Here is a 20,263-nt window from a genome sequence, read left to right on the forward strand (position 1 = left end):
CCAGCTGGCAACACGTTGGGTACTGTTGTGACAAGACTGTGTGTGTGTGTGTGTGTGTAGGGGGGGGCATAACACTTAGCTGTTATAGATTTTTTCAATGGTTTTTTTACACTAAATTGTTGGTGTATTTGAAAAAAACCAAACAACAACCGGTTAGTCAATCTCACATTTGGGGTTTCTCTTTTTATTTTGCTGGCATCATTGCTTGGGACTGCTGTATAACAATAACTCTGCTCAGACGAGGTATGTTGTTGTTTTAATCTAATATTTTGCATATTTAATTCTTTTTTTTATTTTGGATCACAGGGTGGCCCAAAGTTCAGAAAAATCCAATCTCTGAGGGAAAATGCCTGCGAGCTCCACCTCCCGAACAACATTTCATTTTTGAGGCTATCGAAAGATATGCGGGCGTTGCTCGGCCCAAACTGATTCCGCGTCAAAGCCGTGGTGTACCGAGCGCATATACCGCGACCACTATGAGCCAATCAGATCGCTTGATTCCAGCCAGCCGTCCAACGTGACGTCACGTACACCACTCGCACCGCTTTCATGTGTTTGATACGGGGCGGTTGGGTTTTTTTGAGGTGAGCACGGGGATGCGTGAGCGCAGCCGTGCTAACGTTGGAATGTGCTTGTTTCCTTTGGAGCCCCCCTCGTCGATGATTGATTCGTGTGTCCCCAAGTGACGAGTTTTTTTTTTTAATATAAAGAACATGTACAGTAAATGTTTGACCATAGATTAATACAATCCGTGCGTGTGAGAGTGTGAGTGTGTCTCTCCTCCTCCCCCTCCCCTCCGTGCCTCTCAGGTCTGGGTTGAGCCTCCACCGTCTTGCCCCCTCTCAGCTATTGTAGCGGCCACACACACACACACGCACGCGCGCGCGCTCACGCTCAGCCACACACACACACACACACGGGCTCTCCGCCTGTCGTTTGCGGGACTTCGGTGGAACTTTTCTCCCCAGCGTGTGCCGCTGCCGCCGCCCTGTCCATCACAGTTTAAAGGGGGGCTCCGGCTCTTTTGAGTAGGTGGGTTGCTGCTAGTGGTGGTGGGGGGGGGGCGACGACGACGACGACGACGGAGACGGACAACCTGCTGCTGCTGCGACGATGGACTGAGGCGACGACCCCGAGCGGACTGTGGATAACCTAAAGTGAAGAAGAGTTGGGTGGGAGGGGAGGGGGGGCGGCGGCGGTTGTTGTTGTTGTTGCTGCTGCTGCTGCTGCGGGTGGTTGTTGAGTGACCGCCATGGACGAGGACGACGGGCACCTGGAGAACGGCTTCCACGCCGCCAAGGACTCGGACCGGCAGCAGCGGCTCCGGCTCTGCGTGCTCAACGAGATGCTCAACACCGAGAGGGATTATGTGCGCACGCTGCTGTTCCTGCAGTCGGTGAGTTGCTCACAAACTGCGCCTTTCGCGTCGCGTGTATGTATATATATATATATATATTCATATGTATCTGTTCATATACAGCCACGTTAAAGGCTCGTCGCGCGCCCGACCAGAGCCACCGTGCCACGGTCCGCTCGCGGAGGTTCAAACTCCCGGGTCGCCGCCGCTCGGCCGGTCAGCGTGCGCGTTTTCGCCGAGCAGTTGGTGCCATTGTGTCAAACGGCAGGCCGCGCTCTTTCATTCGGCATGCACACAGTATATGAGCTGGCAAGCGTTGTTAGAGAGATATGAACTCAAAATGCCCCCCCCCCGCACCCCCTTGCCGTAGCGATGAGAAAGTATGGAAGTGTGGCGATAAAACCGGCAGAGAAATCGAACGGGCTTCGGCGTGACTTTCTGTCCACAAGGATGGAAAGGCTTTAATGAAAGCACAACTTTTTTTGTATTCATGTATCCCATGTCGCTGTTGTTGTTGTTGTTGTTGTTATTGTTGTGGTGTGCGTACATATGAACTGGCGGCAGAAGTTGTGCACACTGCACAGCTGTTGTTTCTAGATGTGGAGGGTACCTGTGTGTGTGTGTGTGTGTGTGTGTGACCTGCTGCTGGGCACGTTTACCAATGGATATAGCAGAACCAATTTTCCTTTCTCAGATCTGTTACAAGCCGTGCATGTGTTGTTGTGTTGGGTTTTCTGTTGTTGTTGTTGTTGCATGGGCTTTAATGGAGGGGGTCGAGAGGAGGGGTGTGTGTGTGGGGGGGGGTTGGGGGGCATCATTCACACCTCTCCATTGTGTGTTAAAGCTCAGGTGCGAGACAATCAAAGGAGCGCTCGATTCACATTGTCTCCCACCCCCCATACACACACATAAATGGATATTCATGAGCGTCCAGAGCCTCCCTGTCTCTCCCAGACGGAGATAAGGAGCCATTTCAGCACGCGTACTTACTCACTCACTTATTTATATATGCATTTTCTGTCACGGTACAACCAGCAGCTTCCTTTGATGAGTGGACGTCCCGGTGATCTAACACCCCCCCCCCCCCCCCCCCCCCCTCAGCCACCAACAGGCCTGCCTGGTGGACATGGCTCCCACCTGCAGGAGACTGTTCAATCAGTCACTTTTCATTATCCCTCTTCCCACATCCTGCCTTTTTTTCTTTTTTTTGCCCTATCATCTGTGGCACTTGGACGGCGCAGGTGGCTCAGCTTCACAGTGACAGACTGGGAGGTTCAACTTTAAATAAATTGGTCGCACCTAGTGTGAGAAGCGTAGTGGGACTGTGTTTGGACCCCGACCCCCCCCCCCCCCCCGTACTTGTTGCCCTCTCCACAACGCGGTCAAAGGTCGTCCCGTTGCTCTCGTTCCTCGCTCTGCCACCCCGCTGCAACCGTTCGCTGTCGACGTTGTTTACTCGCCGATAAAAGGCTGTTTCTTATGAACACGCCAATGATTGTGTTCATGGTTCAATTTCAGCATCTGGCAAGCATTTGTGCAGAAAAAAAGAGAAGTCATGCTCCCCTCTTTTCCTTTTGCGCTGTCACATGTTAAGAAACTTCCTCAAGGTTCTCGAAATAATTTCCGTTCATCAGCGCGGGCGGTCTCCGTTGTCACTGAGACGCTAGAGGATCATGCCGTCCTCAAGTCAGTGATGCATAACTTTCTGAAAGTTATACTCGCATACTGCAGCTTTAGGGCGATTTACTTTTTTTTTTTTTTTTTACATTTGGGGGCCAGTGTCTGTGTGTGACACTGCTTTCCTTCTCGGTTACACAAGAGGCAGCCGGGGCTTATCTCCTGTTAGAAGACAGACCAGGCAGCAGAGGGAAATGCTCTGACTACCCCCCACCCAACCGACCGCTCCCCCAAAGTTCTGGCATAATGATAAAGACAAAGCCCCCACTGATTTATCTGAGAAGTCTGGGAGTCTGTTTCCCCCCATGGACATCTGAAAGCTGTCAGTGCCGGAGCCCCTCCACCACGCTCCTCCCCGCCATCGCATCAATTGGCATCTTCTGATTTAAGCCATGCCGCGCAGAGCCGGGGCAGAGTGATACGCGCGGGCTTGGGGGGGGAATTTCTGTTATCACCAGTGCCTTTGCATAGAATGCCCTTTATGCAGCCCGCGGCTGCAGTCAACCTCAGTGTGGAGATGTGGCCTATATATTTTTCCTAGTCTTGTTAAAACAGTGTGGGGGGGGTGTGAGGATTCATAGTAAGCTGTGTGTGTACTTCTCTGCTTTCTGGTAGAATAAGAACTCTGACATGATGTCGTTTTTGTATCATCTTTTTAACAAGTGTTTCTCTATGCTGCAAAGCATGGATGGAACTGCCCCACATTCTGGGGTCATATTCACATATGGGCACATACATGCCAAAGCATGCTCTGCCGTACCCTATATTTGATAGCATATGTCGTGCGTACATGTGAGAACCCATCCCCCCAGTCCGCTCCGTCTCCGTGTGGGGAGTGTGGTGGCGTCGTGGCTCAGTGGCCTTAGACTGCAGAAGGTGGACGTTTGGACATTTTCAAACAAAAAGAGAAAGGAAAGATTTGTTGTGCCCCCAAATGCCCTCCATCCAGGGGCCAGCCAGCCGAGCCCGCTCCCCCCTCCCCTCAGCGGGAGCCGAGGCCTTGTCACCACGCAGCTCACTGTGGTGTTGATAAGGAAAGTCTGGCTTTGTGAGCCCAGAACATATGGTTTCAGTAAAGATACAGAGTGGTTCAGGGTGGAGGAGGGGGCGTGGTGGGGGGGGGCGCGTAGACCCTCAGTGTGAAGATGCTACAGCGGTGATGGGGGAATGAAGTGGTTACAGAAGAGGCTCTTTCATTCAATTATTTTGAGGACTTTCACATTTTTTGAGTGCCTGCGCTTTCTCCGCCTGCCTCAAACAGACCTACATTTCCACATCTTCTGTGAGTTACACGCGGACAACAGGACGCGGAGACACCAGTAGAGTCGGCGTACCAGCGAGAGGTGTTTTGATTCCCCCCTCCCGACTGAGAAAATGTGAACTGCACCTATGCGACTGAAAACACAGCAGGGTTCGGGGGGTTTCAATGTCACCAATGATTTCAATGTTGCTGTCAGAATCCATTATGCCCACGCCGAGGATATCTGGACATGACGTAATGTTCGACATTTAAACATTGAAGTCCGGGACACATCCATGCTTCTGAGTGTTTCCTGTTTCTTCTTATCTGAAGGCGACCTCATGGTTTTGATTTCCCTCTGTCTCGTTGGGATTATTCCCCCTTGTCCGCGGCAGAGTGGCAGCTCGCTGTTGACCGCCCACATCATTCTTCGCCGCCTTATCGGCGACTTATTTCCCCACCTCCCCTTTTGTGCTCTTGCGCAAACCCCCTGGATGTTTTGCCCCCGTTGCAGCGTTGCTTATCAATGGCAATGATTGCAGGGACACACAAAGAGATGGTTATCCGGCTTTGGCATCTCAGCCATTCTGCGCGTCACTCATCCCCTGGCAATTACCAGTGCCCGCGAGCTCCTCCAATGTGCCGGGAGGGAAGCACGTCGGGATGGGTGGGAGGAGAAGAGGTGAGAAGGGGGTTGGGGGTGTGAAAAGGGGGATTAGAGGGATTCGTTTTGCTCAGCGCTGTCACCGTCAATCTCTCGAATCCATTGCCTTTTTTTCGAGCGGAGCGGAAGTGGCTCCATTTGAAAACAAGCCGATCCCTCTTCAACTCAAAGTTTATGGTGATGACGGGCCTGTGCGAGCTTTTGTTACAACAGATTCCCCTCGTTTGTGTCTGAAGGGACAATTTCTCAGTGCCGTAGATTAGCTGGGATTTTCTTCAGGGGCAGCGCTTTGTTGCTTTAATCCAGGCAACTGGATTTCCCCTGCCACGATGACCAAAATGTCGGGAATACGCTCAGTGGCGTCATACCCGGTAGACTTGAGGGATATTCCCCCGAAACCATAAAGAATGGGATTTTAATCACACAGTGACCCATGTGATAGTGAATCCTGCTCAGTAAAGACAACAGGGGAAGTTGTATGGCCAATGAGTTGGTCATCTTTTCCACCTTCCTTCTTCTGCCGAAAAGCAGTGAGAGATGGAGAGACGGGCGACCAGGAAGGTCCTGTGAGTGCTGCGGGATAATAGGAAACATCTGGAAATTCTGACCCGTGACCCTGTTGCTTTAGGCCACACACACAAGTGAGGTCGCACACGTCTAACACTGGTAAATGATACAGAGTTTTGGTGTGTGATTGCACGTACACTATATAGATATATCCCCACCCCCCGGCACCTCTTTCTCCTCTTTGCTGATGCAGACCTTTATGTACGTGCACCTGGCGTCACCGTTGACAGGCCTCGCTGAGCAAACAGGATGACAAGAGCACATGCTCACAAACACAGAGGACGCGGTCCGACCTGTGCCCCTGGAAGACAGACGTGCAGGAAGCCAGCCTTGAGCTTCCTCTTCAAACTTGAGCCCCTGTATGCCTCTTTCCCTTCTTTATTTTCTTCTCTCGCTCCATCTCTCCCTCCCTCCCTACACGGTGGGAAAGACTAGCATCGAGTTTCTCTGGGCTAGGCGGGGGGGGGGGGGGGGGGGGGGGGGGTATAAATAGCTTCGGATTCTAAAGTCTCATCACGGCCACAACGCTGGTGGTTTCAGCTCACTCGCGAACTCAGGCCTGCTGATGTCATGCAAACACAGACACACATCGGTTGTCAGCTGGGCAATTACATCAGCTCACCGGTTTCCCTGTGTCAGATATCCAGACCGTGTGGTGTCGAGAGCGGAGCCCAAGAGATGCTCCGTTTTGGGACATTTTTATGACCGGAGCAAACATCCAATAAGAGAGGCAGCGTCCCGCGTGTGTGAAAAGCTCTGCTCTGAGTGCTTTTCAACAGGCTGACACAGACACACATCACGTATATAGCAAGAGTGATGGTGGAGCTGGGGGGGCCGCCCACAGCCCATCCTAACAGCAGGTAGAACAGTTACAATGGCCGACTGCTGGGGTTTTTGTGAGAGTTTTTTATTATTACTGGGCTTTAAACTCTCTGCTGCGCGCCATGTACATTTTGGTTTAAAAAACATTGTAACAGCCCATTCAATCAGTCATGCTAAATGATATCGCCCATAACCAGGTGAACACGAGGGGCGGCCCGGCCGCCAGCGGATCAATCTGTGGTCCCACTGGGCAGCTTGCTGGTGTGAATGTGTGTAACTGTGTGGCCGTGATCAGGGTGTTTGCATCTTAAACGTGAAACAATAGTTAACAAAAAAATAGTTAACTGTTAATTTTTTGTTAACTAGAGTTCATGTTCATGTTTACACACCAACTTAGACAAACTGCACTACCTTAACCCGAGTCAGTGCGTTAACCACTGACCTGCCTTTTACGCACACATGTTAATGCTTTAAGTTGCCACCGTGCACCCCCCCCCCCCAATCCCATTTTGCTCTGGACAATTGGTACCATGCAGTGCAGCTACCGTGTCAGACTAATTCATTGCAATGCAGGGTGTCGCATAAATGGGGGGTCAATGCCAGTTTCCCAGTCGATATTAGTGCTTTTTTTTTTAGTCATGTGTGTTGATAAGCCATTTCTTTGAGGCATAGGACTGCAGCAGGAATTTTAAGAATTCAAGTTAACAAGTCTAAACCACTGTAACACCCGGAGGAATGATGTCAACCCCCGCACCAACGCCCCCCCCAATCCCCTCCCGCCGCAAGAGATGTTTGTGGATTCTTACAGCCAAGAATTAGCATAGGATTAAAGTCATTATGCATGATCAGGATGGGTGAATGTTTTTTTGGGAACATGGCGAAATTGCCTCTCGGTTTTAAATCAATTAAAGTGTATTTCATTGAGCAGTTCTCTGTTGGTGTTTACACAGCTTAACAAAAAGTGAAAGTATTCAGGAGTGTGTCCTTGGGAATCTCGAGGTCTGTGCGAAGGCAAGGAAGTCGTCAATCGGTTGTCAGCCGGGCAATTACATCAGCTCACCGGTTTCCCTGTGTCAGATATCCAGACCGTGTGGTGTCGAGAGCGGAGCCCAAGAGATGCTCCGTTTTGGGACATTTTTATGACCGGAGCAAACATCCAATAAGAGAGGCAGCGTCCCGCGTGTGTGAAAAGCTCTGCTCTGAGTGCTTTTCAACAGGCTGATATACGATACAATGGGTGACCTGGCCTGAATGGTCAAAGCGCGGCAACATGAGCTCACTAATGTCCCTCCGGAGACCACGACCCGGACAAAGTTGGGTACAAGTACTTTCTCAGGGTGGGTGCAGTGGCGCTGCAGCGTGGGTTTTAATAAACTTTCGAGTGTGAATGAATAGGATGGTTGGATACCTGCAGAGGGTCTTGGCCTACAGGCTCTCCCCTCGCAGCTTCCTGTTTGGTTTACGTACTGCGGCCGCGGGCTTTACAATGTTTGTTTGCTTTCTCAAATACAACCAGATGTGTGGCTTATTTCGGGGGGCAGAGGTCATTTTCCTGATAGAAAAACGTGAAACAAAAAAACACACAACCATTAAACACCTTCGCACGAAGCTTCTGGAATTCAGAGATTATGCCAAAGGTGTTTGGTGATTAGATTACTAGTCTGTGAAAGTCCTGCTGGATCAGGGCGGGTCAGAGAAAATGCCTGGCCTGGACGCCATCCAGGCAGGAAGCTGGACACATGACACAATGGGACAAAGAAAGGGTGACACGCACGCACGCACGCACGCACGCACGCACGCACGCACGCAAGCACGCACGCACACATACACTACACGCTACCCAACACACTCCCAAGTAGGTCTTCTATTTTTTTTAGTTCAGTTTTAAAAATGGACTTTGAAGTAACTGTCTGGTTTGAAAGTTACGTAAAGAGGGTTAAAAAAAAAACCCATCAACTTGTATATGGGGTTTGGCAGTGTTGCTATGAATCATTCTTCTTTTCTGTTTATTCCTTTTTGTCCATTTCTTTATTTTTTTTGCTGGCTCAGGTTAACGTCAACCTACAATTCCCACTTCCTCTGAAATACTGTTGACACTGTGTGTGTGTGTGTGTGTGTGTGTGTGTGTGTGTGTGTGTGTGTGTGTGTGTGTGTGTGTGTGTGTGTGTGTGTGTGTGTGTGTGTGTGTGTGTGTGTGTGTGTCTGTGTGTCTGTGTGTGTGAGTGACAAATCTGAAGGAAAAGTGTGTGTTAGTGCTCACTGTGTGACACACTGAGTGCGTGGTGGGAAGGCTGAACGAAGTAGGCAGAGTAAATCTTCCAGCTTGCAGGCTCTGTTTCTACCAACAGAAGACATTACAGAGTTGAAAACAAGTTATGCCAATAATGTCATTAAACCCCACGAGTTCAACAGGCTGTTGCTGTTCATGACAGCTGTCGATGAATGCATGATGCTCAAAGGCTTTTATTTTGGCATTCGTTGTTTCTGATGGCTGCTTACACGGCGCGCTTAAAGGCTTGAGCTTGAGCTTTTACTCTGATGATCTTGATCTCACATTCGGACAGAAAACAGATGTGACTAGACAGAATGGACGTGTGGCAGAACCTGGAAAGTCAATATGGGTCTTTTCAATGGCTTGACACAAATGTATAATTCACTTTAACAGAAAGTGCATTGTATCTTTTTTATTGAGTAGCTCTGCACACTGCACCCGAATGTTTCCACAACTATTCATAAACCTAAACTCTGTAAGATAAACCCAGAAACACAAAATTCTCTAAAGGTGTGTGCGCAGATATCTTTTGTTTATCGGCAGTGCGGGCATTGGTCGACGCTGACTATCTCAACACGCCGAAAAACATCAGCCGGCAGATGAATCTTTCAATGCACAATCAGTTTCATCTCGGCAACGCCAGTGCAGTGGATCAGAATCATCCAGGAAGCATCACTTTCGGAGGTGCAAACTAAAATGAGTGTCGGTTGCATTAGTAATGACAAGTTGATTGAATGTAGGTCAGTTGCATCAGTGGTTTCAGAGCGAGACAAACTTTTTCAGACAGAAATTGGCTTCAAATGGAAGCTGTCTGCCTGGTAAATACTGTTTCAGTTGGAACCAACTCTCCAGTTCTCCATCATCTCCCCTCCACTTTTCCAAATGACCATTATCGTGTAGAGATAGATACTCATTTGTTCCTCTACCACCATCCTCTCCCTGTCTGTGCCCACGGCACTGTTTACGTCTGCCCAGCCGAATGCCAGGTGTGGCATGTTGAGTTCGGTTTTGCTCGTCACACGCACTCCATGAAAGCACACGTGTGTTTTTGGCGTTAGGGTCGTGCACACAGGTATCATGGGAAAACTGTAGAACGCCGCTGCCTCAAAATGATCAGCTGTGTCGCATCAGGCTTCTGCTGCTGGTCTTTGGTCTGTTGGAAGCGTCGCAGGGTCTCCCGGCGGCTCACTCCGCACCACGCTCGCTGCACTCTGATCCAGTCTGTGACCCGTTCGTCTGTCAGCACCAAAAAAAAAAAACCCCACCACGCACACGTCCAAACGTCCAGATGGCCTCTGCAATCTGGTCCGTGATGTTATCTCCAGATCGCCACATGTCACCCCTCGACAACACAAAGGCCACGCGGAAAAAGCCACTTGCAGACAAACCTCCAATCACCGTCGGCAACGGTAGAGATGACATGATGTGGCCGAGATGAGGAAGTGTCATTTTCGGCAGTGCGACATGTCAGACAGAGATGAAGGTAGACCATTTTGACAGATTTACAGGTTGACACAGTTGCCCCCAACTGTCGGCGGTTCACACTCGGTGTTCAAACGTCTTCCATGTGCTTCAAAAGCTATTTCCAACCCCGTCGTCGCGATGGGGAGTGCGCGAGCGTTGCACGCCCCTCTGTTGTTTTGTTCCGATAAATGCGTTATGAGAGACAGACAAATGAGAGCGAGTCTGTAATTGTGTGAGAGAAGCTGCCAAGCAACCTGAAAAAAGTGGAGATGCCATAAAGGATGTATTGCCTTTTTATTTCATGGCAGCTAAGGTCGGAAATTCTAATCCCTGCAAGCGAAAATGAAATGGATGTTAACATTTTTTTCACGTGCACCATCCGTTCATCAATGCAACAGAGCTGATGAGGACTTGATGAGCAGGAGGGCCCCTGGTCCAGTGCCGTCCGTCCGTCCGTCTGTCTGTCTGTCTGTGGCTCAGACACTGTCTCCTCCCCTGTTGTGTTAAGTTTCCTCCCATGTGAGCAGCTCAAAAAGCCCTGAAGTTTAAAGCTCTTCAAAGCGGAAGTGAGTGAGAGGGGGAGGAGAGAAGAAAAGAAAAAAAGCTGGACACGACTCAAAGAAGACTTTTGTGTTTTGTCGATTGGCTCTGCCAGAAAGGGGTTTCTCTTGGAAGACAGCGAGGGACTGGTCGGAGGGTTGGGTGGGAGCGGAGGGGCTTGGGAGAGATGTGAATTACGGCTTCAGGGAGAAAGAAGTTTGCTCAAGTTTACTGGGGTCCCTCATTGTGGGCGACACCACGGGCCGTTCTCTGGCTCTGATGCACCCGGGCCACACAGAGGGGATTTCTTCATTTATTTATTCAATTTCATGCCACGTCGACCCCGAAATGGCCCCAGTCCGCTCTCCAAGACTGCCCCGCTGTCGCCCCCTCCCCCTGGCTGCCCACATCCACTGTCCAGAAAGAGAGACTTAACGGACGTGTTGTTTTTAGCTTGTTGTTGTTTTCTCTCTAGGATGAGGAGGGGTAGAGGGTTTGAGGGCCGATGACCTGACAACTCACACAGGACCAAAAAAAAGAAGTCCTGAATCTGTGGATCTGAGCCCCAGTTTGCGGGCTGTTCCAGTAGGTGTGGGAACTGAGGCCAATTGAAAGGGCCCGCTGGAAGAAAAACCCCTGACAAGTGTTAGAGCTTGTTCTTGATATATGGGCTCTCTTGTGAGTTATCTGAATTGAGCGAGGTTGCCCAGCATTGTTGCTGAATGCTGATGGTAGCCATGGGCAAACGGAGAAATAAGCCCAGCGTTTCCCTATTAACGCCGACTTTGTTTTTCATTCTGGAGAAGCTGTCAGAGATACCGGACAGAAAATCTGCTCCAAAAGACAAAATGGGTTTTGATAGTTGAAAAATCGCCGATGGTGCCACCTGATCGGACCACCGATACACAAACAGATGTGCGTGTAGGGCTGCTCTGTGAAATGACTTTTTTTCCAGACAGGAAACGGTCAAAGACACACTTGACATGTGGATACATCTTACATCATCATTCTTCCGATTCCCCATGTACTATATGTAAATTCTTATCCCAGTGATTCTTTTACTTGCTTAAGCTCCATTTGGTACGATTATGAGTGATTCAATATCAGTTTGGCCTTTACTGTAAATATCTATTTGTGTCAGTGAGTAATACATTGACAGACATGGCACATGAAAGTATTTGTTGGTGTCCGTATGCTGCGCCACCAACCTAAAACCTGCCCTGTTTTTTTTTTTATAGAGAACCCTCATTATTTCTAATTTGAGAAGGAATGTAATGCAGTCCAGTGCAACACCGCCGCAGCTCCCAAACTGCCAGTCAAGGTGCCACGTGATCGTGTTCTCACAGATATTAATTTTCCCATTAATCCCTGTTTAATACGGCTGACCTTTTGTCGAAGGCGTCTGCTCATCACCCCGAGTGACCCCCTCAGACAACGTGCCCCGCCAGCAGTGCAACGGCGGCTCCGACAGCTTCCACCCCGGCTGTACATCTGACTCATCCCCATGACGCAGACGTGACAATTTGACAATTATGACATCCCCATATGCTTCTCTCTAGTTATTTCCCTGCTGATTTCTTACTCGTGTTTTCATATCCGTAGATGAACCCATGCTTTTCTTTCTTCTTCAAAGTCAAGAAAGTGAATCTAACGTAGGGTCATGTTACGTGTCCGGCTGAGCTGCAGGTAGAAAAGCGTGTTCAGAAGCAGACGTGACGGCAGCAGGACCCTAACCCCCTGTTCAGCGGAGCGAGCGCGGAGCCCACACCGACATATGGTCCATCTGTATCTTCACACCTTAATGTCTGGCCCCTCTCCGGTCTGATGACGCCCACCGCCCACTCCACCCAACCCCCCTCTGACCCTTTGGCTGTCGCTCATATGAGAAGATGCCGGATGCCTCATATGACACAAGACCGGTTATAGGTGTTTAGCAGCGCGGTCTGGGGTGGCAGGTGATGATGGATGTTGGATTTAGACATGGTGTGTATTTTTTCAGCCTGCCCAGTTGCCGTACGAGCTGGGAAAGCGCTGAAAGAGTAAATAGGGAACACTTATTGTCTCATTCCAGTGTGGCTGTTGTGCCACAAAGTTAAGGGAAGAAGTCCACAATTTAAATCCCTTGAGTGCACAATGTGATTTATTTGTTTGTTACAGTCAGTGGGCTCCCATCCTCCTAACAATCCGGCAGACTCGACTAAGGGCACAGTTGAGTAACCATCAGGTCGAACATGTCACATACTTCCTCCTCACAAAAGCCACACTTCCTGTCCAGAACTGACATCTGCTGCTTTTGTGTGGCGATGGCACGGCCTCACTCCGCAGACTGTTTATTTTTTCTACCCCCGCCCGAGTTTCTCTGCCTTATCTGCTTGAGAAGAAACAAAATTCTTCTCAATGATTTAGGTGTCTTAGTGTTAGTGGCCTTTTGTTCTGTGTGATTGACCTGCGGTTTCACTTCCTGTTCGCATGCCTCGCATTTAGACGTGTGTGTGTGTGTGTGTGTGTGTGTGTGTGTGTGTGTGTGTGTGTGTGTGTGTGTGTGTGTGTGTGTGTGTGTGTGTGTGTGTGTGTGTGTGTGTGTGTGTGTGTGTGTGTGTGTGTGTGTGTGTGTGTGTGTGTGTGTGTGTGTGTGTGTGTGTGCACTCACTTCTTCTGTTGCAGTTTGGGATTTTTCTGTCTTGAGTTTTTCTTGCACATAAATTCTTGCAATAAAGGGGACAGTGTGACTCAGCCTGGTTGGATCACCAAGGTTTACGCCAACAGGTCACGTGGCCATTCAGCTTGTGGCACGTTGACAGCTTTTATGTAAACTTCTGTCATGACAGTTTCACACTCGGTCCAATTGAGTTCGGCCCCTGGCTAGTTTTTTTTTTAGAAGCAGAATGACGTCTGCTTTGGCATATGAGAACCCTGTGGATAAATTGTGCAACATGCATTTCTACACCGTCCTTCTCTTGTAACACAAAAGAGGCCTTTCAAAATTTTTATTGACGCTGGTTGCGACCTGACCTGTCGGGGCTACATGTCGTCTTTCATCAGCAATATACAACATGGAGGTACAGATCGCCGCGGTGATCGTTCCTGTCACGGTCCACGCGTCTCGCGGGCGTGACAGTGCTTTTTCTGAACTGCAGGTTCACAGGAGGTTTCACTCTTCAGCGAGTTTACCGAACTCTCGGGCCAAATTCTGTGTTCAGAAAAATCTCTCGAGTCTTTCAAGTGTGAAAACACCCCCGTACCACGATTTGTAAATGACAGCGAGGGAAGGGCTGTGGGGTTGTGAAAATATTAATAAGAACCTAATATGCTTATATAAAGCACACAGGCGTGTTACTGTATCCCCCATTAAATTAGATCAGTCAACATGTGAAATGTCTCACATTTGTCTCTCGGAGGAAAAGTAACAGTTTTCGTAAGGCCAGGTTCCGGGGCCTTCCTCTGTTTGGCTTCTGTCGTAGATGGCTTGTTTAAACACTTTGAGCTCTCTGGAGCATTTGTATAATGAAATGCTCCTTGCACTATAAAATGCTTCGTGGCTTTGTCATGTCTGTGCACTTGCCACGCAAGGAGACCCAACCAAGGCGCCTTAGATATCCAGTGACACTTTACTGATACCTGCATATTGCTGTCAGCATTTAACAGTGTGCTGCAGCAGGTATTTCTGTTATGAATTGAATGAACAGGTACAGGCTTTGGAGAGTGAGTGAGCGAGCAGGAAAAGAATTATCAAGCAGTAGATTTAAGCGATCTGGCGAACTTAAATGCCCCAATTTTTTCGCTTTTCATTGTTGTATCATTTTTAAAAAAAAAATCCTTTTTTTGTGCATCTTAAGTTGCAAAGTCTAATTCTGCAGCCAATGGACACACATGCTCCTGAATCGGTTTGTTTGCAAGGTCCTGCTCCAGTCTTGTATGTGATGGTGGTCCGGGTCTGCTTCATCCGGGCTCGGGCTGGGGTTGGTACGGCAGGGCCGACACCATCGTTACCATGGCTACAGCGGTGTTTGCAACTGATCAGGAAGCCTCTGGGCAAGATGCGTGACATTCCCAACACAAGCTCTAGGGGGGTTGACCAATCACAAACGAGTGGGTCAACAGACCAATCAGAGCAGAATGGGCTTCTTTAGGGGGCCGGTGATGAGGATTGTTCGGAAAGAGGGTGAAAAGAGGCGCTGCAGCAGTGTACGATGTGAGACAAATAACACGTATGTTTGTCTCCTGAAACAGAGGGAAATCGCTAGAATAAATTAGCTAAATGTTCCAAGATTATAAGGCTTTACATGATTATGTATCTTTTATTTCTGAGACATACTGTGTAACCTGTAATATGTTTTATTACTCCTATCATTTTGTTGTATGACAATCGTCAGTTTAGCCTTTTGGAGCACGTTATGTCGAGTCTTGTCGTATTTGGCAGTTCCGTGGTCCATCAAGGAGCCTGATGGTTTTGTTACTAGTGTCCTGTCCTGTGGGATTACATCATGAGCGGTTTCCCCTAAAAGCCCATCAGCCCTGTGGCAAGAGACCGTTGTGTGCAACATCCCCGCTGCGCTCCGTGCAGCAGCTGAGCCCCCTCCGTGCAGACAATCTGACTCATTATGATGAAGGGTATCAAAAAACAAATTTGTGTCCCTTCTGACCGACTATTATTAACACGCGGATTGATGTCATCACTATTTTTAGGCACCGGAAAGTAACAAGGCATCTTGTGCACACAATCTAATGTGAGCTGCTCAGGGCGACCTGTGCAAGAAAAGGTGTCGGTGTGTATATACAGCTGTGTTGTATCCAAGGAGATCTGCGAGCTATATATTCAAGGGCTGCCATTTGCTATGGGCACAATCACCTCTTAGTTCACCTCCATCACATTCACAAGTGTGGGCGAAGAGCCGCACTGTGGCTAAATCAGACGTCACACAATAACGGAAAGACAAAACCTGTGCGTCTTGAGTTATTGTTATTCGTCATCCACTTGGATATAATTCATCAATGTCTGATCCTCCACTCAACCTGATTGATGAGAATGATGTTTTGGAAAGAGGCATGAAGGCCATGGGCATATGAAAGTAAACGGGGACCCATCAGCCACGTCCCGCTGCCTCTCAGCACGTCGATCAATAAGTAATGAGTGATTAGGGTAGAGTTACAGTGCTTTGTCATGACGACTGTGTTTGTTTTTTCACGGTGGACTTTTTTTTCTTTCCAATAACAACTATATAAGTCCACGTACTGCGGAGAGAGATGGCTCTTTCAATATTCATCCCATCTCTTAATGTCACCACGTGCTCGCGGTGCTCTGAGGTACTGCCCTCTCCGTGCAAATGATGATGCGTGGCTTTGTAATGAGGGTTATCTGAGGGTGCCTTCACATCTGCTCCTTCCTCTGTTGTCCCAACCACAGTGTCACTTTTGCATGTTATTTTTGCATCTTGCTCACGCTGCCAAACCACAAAGCCAATCAGGACTTGTCAACAGAAGTCATAGGGATTTACTGGTGTCTGCGAGTATTGCTGACCCGTCCTCTTGCCACGTTGTGGACTTATGGACAGATCAGATTGGAGTCTCTGTAACTGTAGCCGAGAGTGACGGGCGTGGTTGTTATTCCCTGCAGGATGTTACCTAGATTGGCCTTCATTAATGTAAGCAGCTCAAGAAAATTTCACTCCATACTGCAGTTTGTCCAATTATGATGCTCGGCTTTCTGAACATAATGAACTGTTGTCCATCAGATGTCCACCTCCTTCCAATTATACCCACCTCACCTTCTCTCCGGGGCCATATCCTGCGATCGATTCTGACCAGGCTCGGCCCAGACTCTCTAAAAATCCTGCAGACACGCCCGGTGTGCTCACGCCCAATTTCTCCTCTGGCCCTGCTGAAAGCCAGTGTCTCCGTCATGACGGCGGGGCAGAGAGAAAGCTTCCATTTCTCTCTCCAAATAGACCTGCGTGCTTTGTGACGGAACAATGGAGACAGCCAATACAACCCTGGGTGAGAATGAGGCGAGACCTGGACTGAAAGGTCTCTTTGTTGCTGCTTCCCCACCATCCTCCCTGCTGATCCCCCCCCTGTCACCACATCTGTGTGGCACATTTTGCTTAAGCGGTGAATCCTGCCTGGATGGTAGCTGCCTGAGATGTCAAGGATATTTTAATTTTTTTTTGTATTTTCACAATTGTCCCTTCGCAGTTGCTAACCCCCGCCGCTTTCCCCCTCATCTGAAAGCAACGGAGGAAAAGCCTTGTGTGCTGCCTCTTTTCGTGTCCTCTGCCAGGGAGCAGTCTCTCACATGAGTGACTCCTCCAGTGTGGACACGGTACAAGTTGCCATATGGGAGATTTAATTAGCGTATACGCCTCGAGCACAATCAGCTCACTCCCAAAACCAGTCGAGAACGAGACAACTACTGCCTCTCTTTAAAACTGGTCTTAATTAGGGAGCTTGCAGCTCACTGCGAAAGACCTTTGCTCTCTGTTTTGGCAACAACCTACGCAAAAGCTAGTAAAAAAAAGGCCAAATAAAGGGGGGGGGGGGACAAATCCTCCCAAAGAGTTTGGTCTCTGAAGGAAGTGATATGATTGCTGCCTGGCTGCCGGTCAACTGTTCTATCTTTAGAGCAAATGTGTGATTACAAGTGTCGGCCTTTCATTATAATAATAATAGTATATTTAATTTTTAAAGCGCTTTTCATGTACCCAAAGCGCATAGGCAAGTGACTTTACTCGAAGTAATGCATCTTTTACGCCAATGGCGTGTGGGGCTTTGTATAGCAAGCAAGGGTCTTTTTTTTTCTTTTTTTTTTTTACAAGGGGACAGATGACTCACATATAACGAAATAAATATATATTTTATTTTCGTCCCTTTCATCTTGTGTGATGAACAGTAGCAATGCAGAGTGTTTTGGCTCCTCTGGTTGATCCACAGAATGCAGCGTCAGTGGTTTTCAATACAAGAATTCCAGTAAAAATTGTTTGCATGAAATGTTCCGTCAAATTCTCATGCTTGATAGCCTCTTTAGTTCGTTGATCGAATCATTTCTCGACTTCAATCGGTAAAATCTTTATAACTTCCAGCTATATTTTGTTTTTTTATGTGTTATTTTACACTGATGCAGTGAGCGGTTTGGTACAGTTTGTTTAAAACGGGGTTCAAAACACATTTTTGTTCCTCAAACTCGTGTAACGTGTTGGCCCTGATATTGACATTGTTTCTATAAATGGACAATGCTGTCAAACATTTCTTTTCAAAACGCACTCCTCTCCACTGAGTTAATCTCCATTGCGTTGGGACGGAGGCAGAGTCTCCAAGACAAATGGCCAGAAGCGACTCGAGCAAACCGACTTGTGGCTGTAGTAAATCAACCTCGATGTGTGAATAACAGTGGTAACCTACAGAAAAAAAGTTACATTTACATTCATCATTGAACCCTATGCTTTTGATCCCTTTTATAACACCATTTCATCCACGTGGCAAGCTATCAATTTTCAGACTGGAGGCTCTGAAATGCAGGCAGGAGCCCTGCCAGATGAAGGAGGCTTCAGGAGTAGGGTTTTATTTGGTGGTTTGGGGAAACACACATCTCCTGTCCTCTATCCGTTTCCTTTTTCGGGAGCGTATTTGAATACGGAGACAGAGGCAGACAGTCAGACTGAGGCAGGACGAGCCCATCAGACTGTGTGATCGACAGAGAAATGGGGAAGACGCGGAATGAAAAGAATCTGTTTGCAGATTCACTTCCCCTCTCTTTGCCATTCTTCTTTTTTTTTTTCTTCCTAAGTCAGGATTCTGATTGGCAGGCATGTGCACACCAACACGCAGGCACGCAAAGCTCAACTTGACACGAGCCTATTACGGTTGTCTCCGCTGAAGTGGTTCGCGGAGACGCTGCAACAATGAAGCAGTTATTTTGGCGGATGTCGTACAGCTGAATGCTCAGGTGCATCTGCTTCCATTACACAAGAGTCTCACTGTGAGCTTCAAGTGTCACAAGACGGTGTGGGGAAAAAAACCTATCTCATAATAGTCATATAATCTTGAGTCCTCTGGTTCCGAGGGGACAGTGACACAACTGTGTCGTGTCTGCTGTGCACCATGAAAGGCAACTCTCCGTGAAATATGCGAGCGTGACTCCCAGAGGCCTGTGTGTTAGTCCTCGTGCACAGTGATGTGACCGAATCTCTCGTACGGATCCCTTTCCTCAAAACGAAAGGATAACCTTCCCCCCCTCAGCTTTGAAATAGTCAGCAGAGGGAAGCTGGACTTCCACTTCCGGACCGCTATGGTTCAGGATTTAAAAAAACCTGCCTTGTTTTCTTGTTGATTCGGACATGGATGTTCCAAACTCATGTGATGCTGAGATGTACACTAAATGGTTCAGGCCCATGTTTATTAACAATATAACACAGCACGCCTTTTGTTAACCTGCTTTGTGTCTGTTTCCCCCACAGGCCTTTTTGCAAAGAATCAGACAAACTGCAGATGACCAACAGTGTCTGTCACCGGAACACGTCAAGGTACAACTGGTCAAAATACATAAAGCGATCAATATTGAGATGCTCAGATTAAAAATGTGTGATCTGATTTGCCCTTTTTTTTCTCCGTCCATCTGTTGGTCACGTCTTTGCTCTTCCCCCTTGTCTTGCTTACACCCTGCCTCGTGTATCTCTTTCCTTCCTCTGCATCCCCTCCCTTTACATCACCCCTCCGTTTATAGATTCTGTTTTCAAACATTGAGGACATCCTGGAGTTGCACAAAGAAGTGTTGTCTGCTGTGGAGGCCAGTCTGCAGCCCGAACCTCAGCCCCAGCATGCGCTGGGACACGTATTTCTCCAATTCGTAAGTGCATGACACGCGCAAACGCACGCGCACACACACACACACACACACACACACACACACACACACGGACAGACTCACACAGAAAACAGCAGACAGTCACACGCACACACAGGCACATGGATTGGCATGCATGTGGGGCCTGCACGCATACAAGAACCCCCACACACACACACAAACTCTTTTCATGGATCGGCCGTAAACCACATATGCAGGGAGAGCTTGCAAGGCCTGCTGCGAAAATACCCCTTAATTTTCTCCTTCTCACATACACTCCCCCCCCCCCCCCCCCCCCCCCATCTCCTGGACTCCCCATTCACACAGACATACACACACACGGACGCACACACCAAGACCGCCACCACCCTTTCGCCTATCCTCCTCTTCCAAACAGGCCTGCATCCTGTCAGGAAAGACACTCTCTCTTCCCTCCATCCCTCGTCATCAGTCTGTGAAAGTCACTCTCTGTGCCATCTCCTTCTTTTGCCCCTCCATCCCTCCATCCGACTATCCTCTCCACTCTGTGGACCCCCCCGCCCCCCACCACCACTTCCACCTCCCTCCACCCCCTCCACTCCCCTCTGTTTGAACTCGTTTGGCCCCAGGGAACAAACAAAGAAGGGTCTGTGTCCGGGGAGGAAGAGATGGTGTGTGTCACTCAGTGAGGGGACAATGCTTCTGCTGGAAGCACTCTCTCTCTCTCTCTCTCTCTCTCGCTCTCTCGCTCTCCCTCAGATAAACTATTTTCATTTCACTTCATGAGACAGCTCAGTGAGGTATCGGCCCACAGAATAACGGCGAATAATGAGGATGGCATGAGC

The 20,263-nt window shown here is 48.7% G+C and overlaps 1 protein-coding gene across 2 annotated transcripts in view; it reads left to right on the forward strand.

Annotated features, from left to right (window-relative positions):
* Positions 1-554: 554 nt before the first annotated feature.
* The window catches only part of prex1 (phosphatidylinositol-3,4,5-trisphosphate-dependent Rac exchange factor 1), a 78,049-nt gene continuing 58,340 nt past the window's right edge, over positions 555-20,263 (forward strand). For both annotated transcript variants that reach the window (XR_004795185.2, XM_035644172.2), the window contains exons 1-3: positions 555-1,396; positions 19,054-19,119; positions 19,320-19,442. Coding sequence is in view for 1 of the 2 variants with exons in the window: in XM_035644172.2 (XP_035500065.1) it covers positions 1,253-1,396; positions 19,054-19,119; positions 19,320-19,442 (333 nt within the window). In the remaining variant the exon portion in view is untranslated. The remainder of the gene's footprint in view (positions 1,397-19,053; positions 19,120-19,319; positions 19,443-20,263) is intronic.

The sequence above is a fragment of the Scophthalmus maximus genome, chromosome 3, assembly GCF_022379125.1.
Source record: "Scophthalmus maximus strain ysfricsl-2021 chromosome 3, ASM2237912v1, whole genome shotgun sequence".
Lineage (NCBI taxonomy): Eukaryota > Metazoa > Chordata > Actinopteri > Pleuronectiformes > Scophthalmidae > Scophthalmus > Scophthalmus maximus.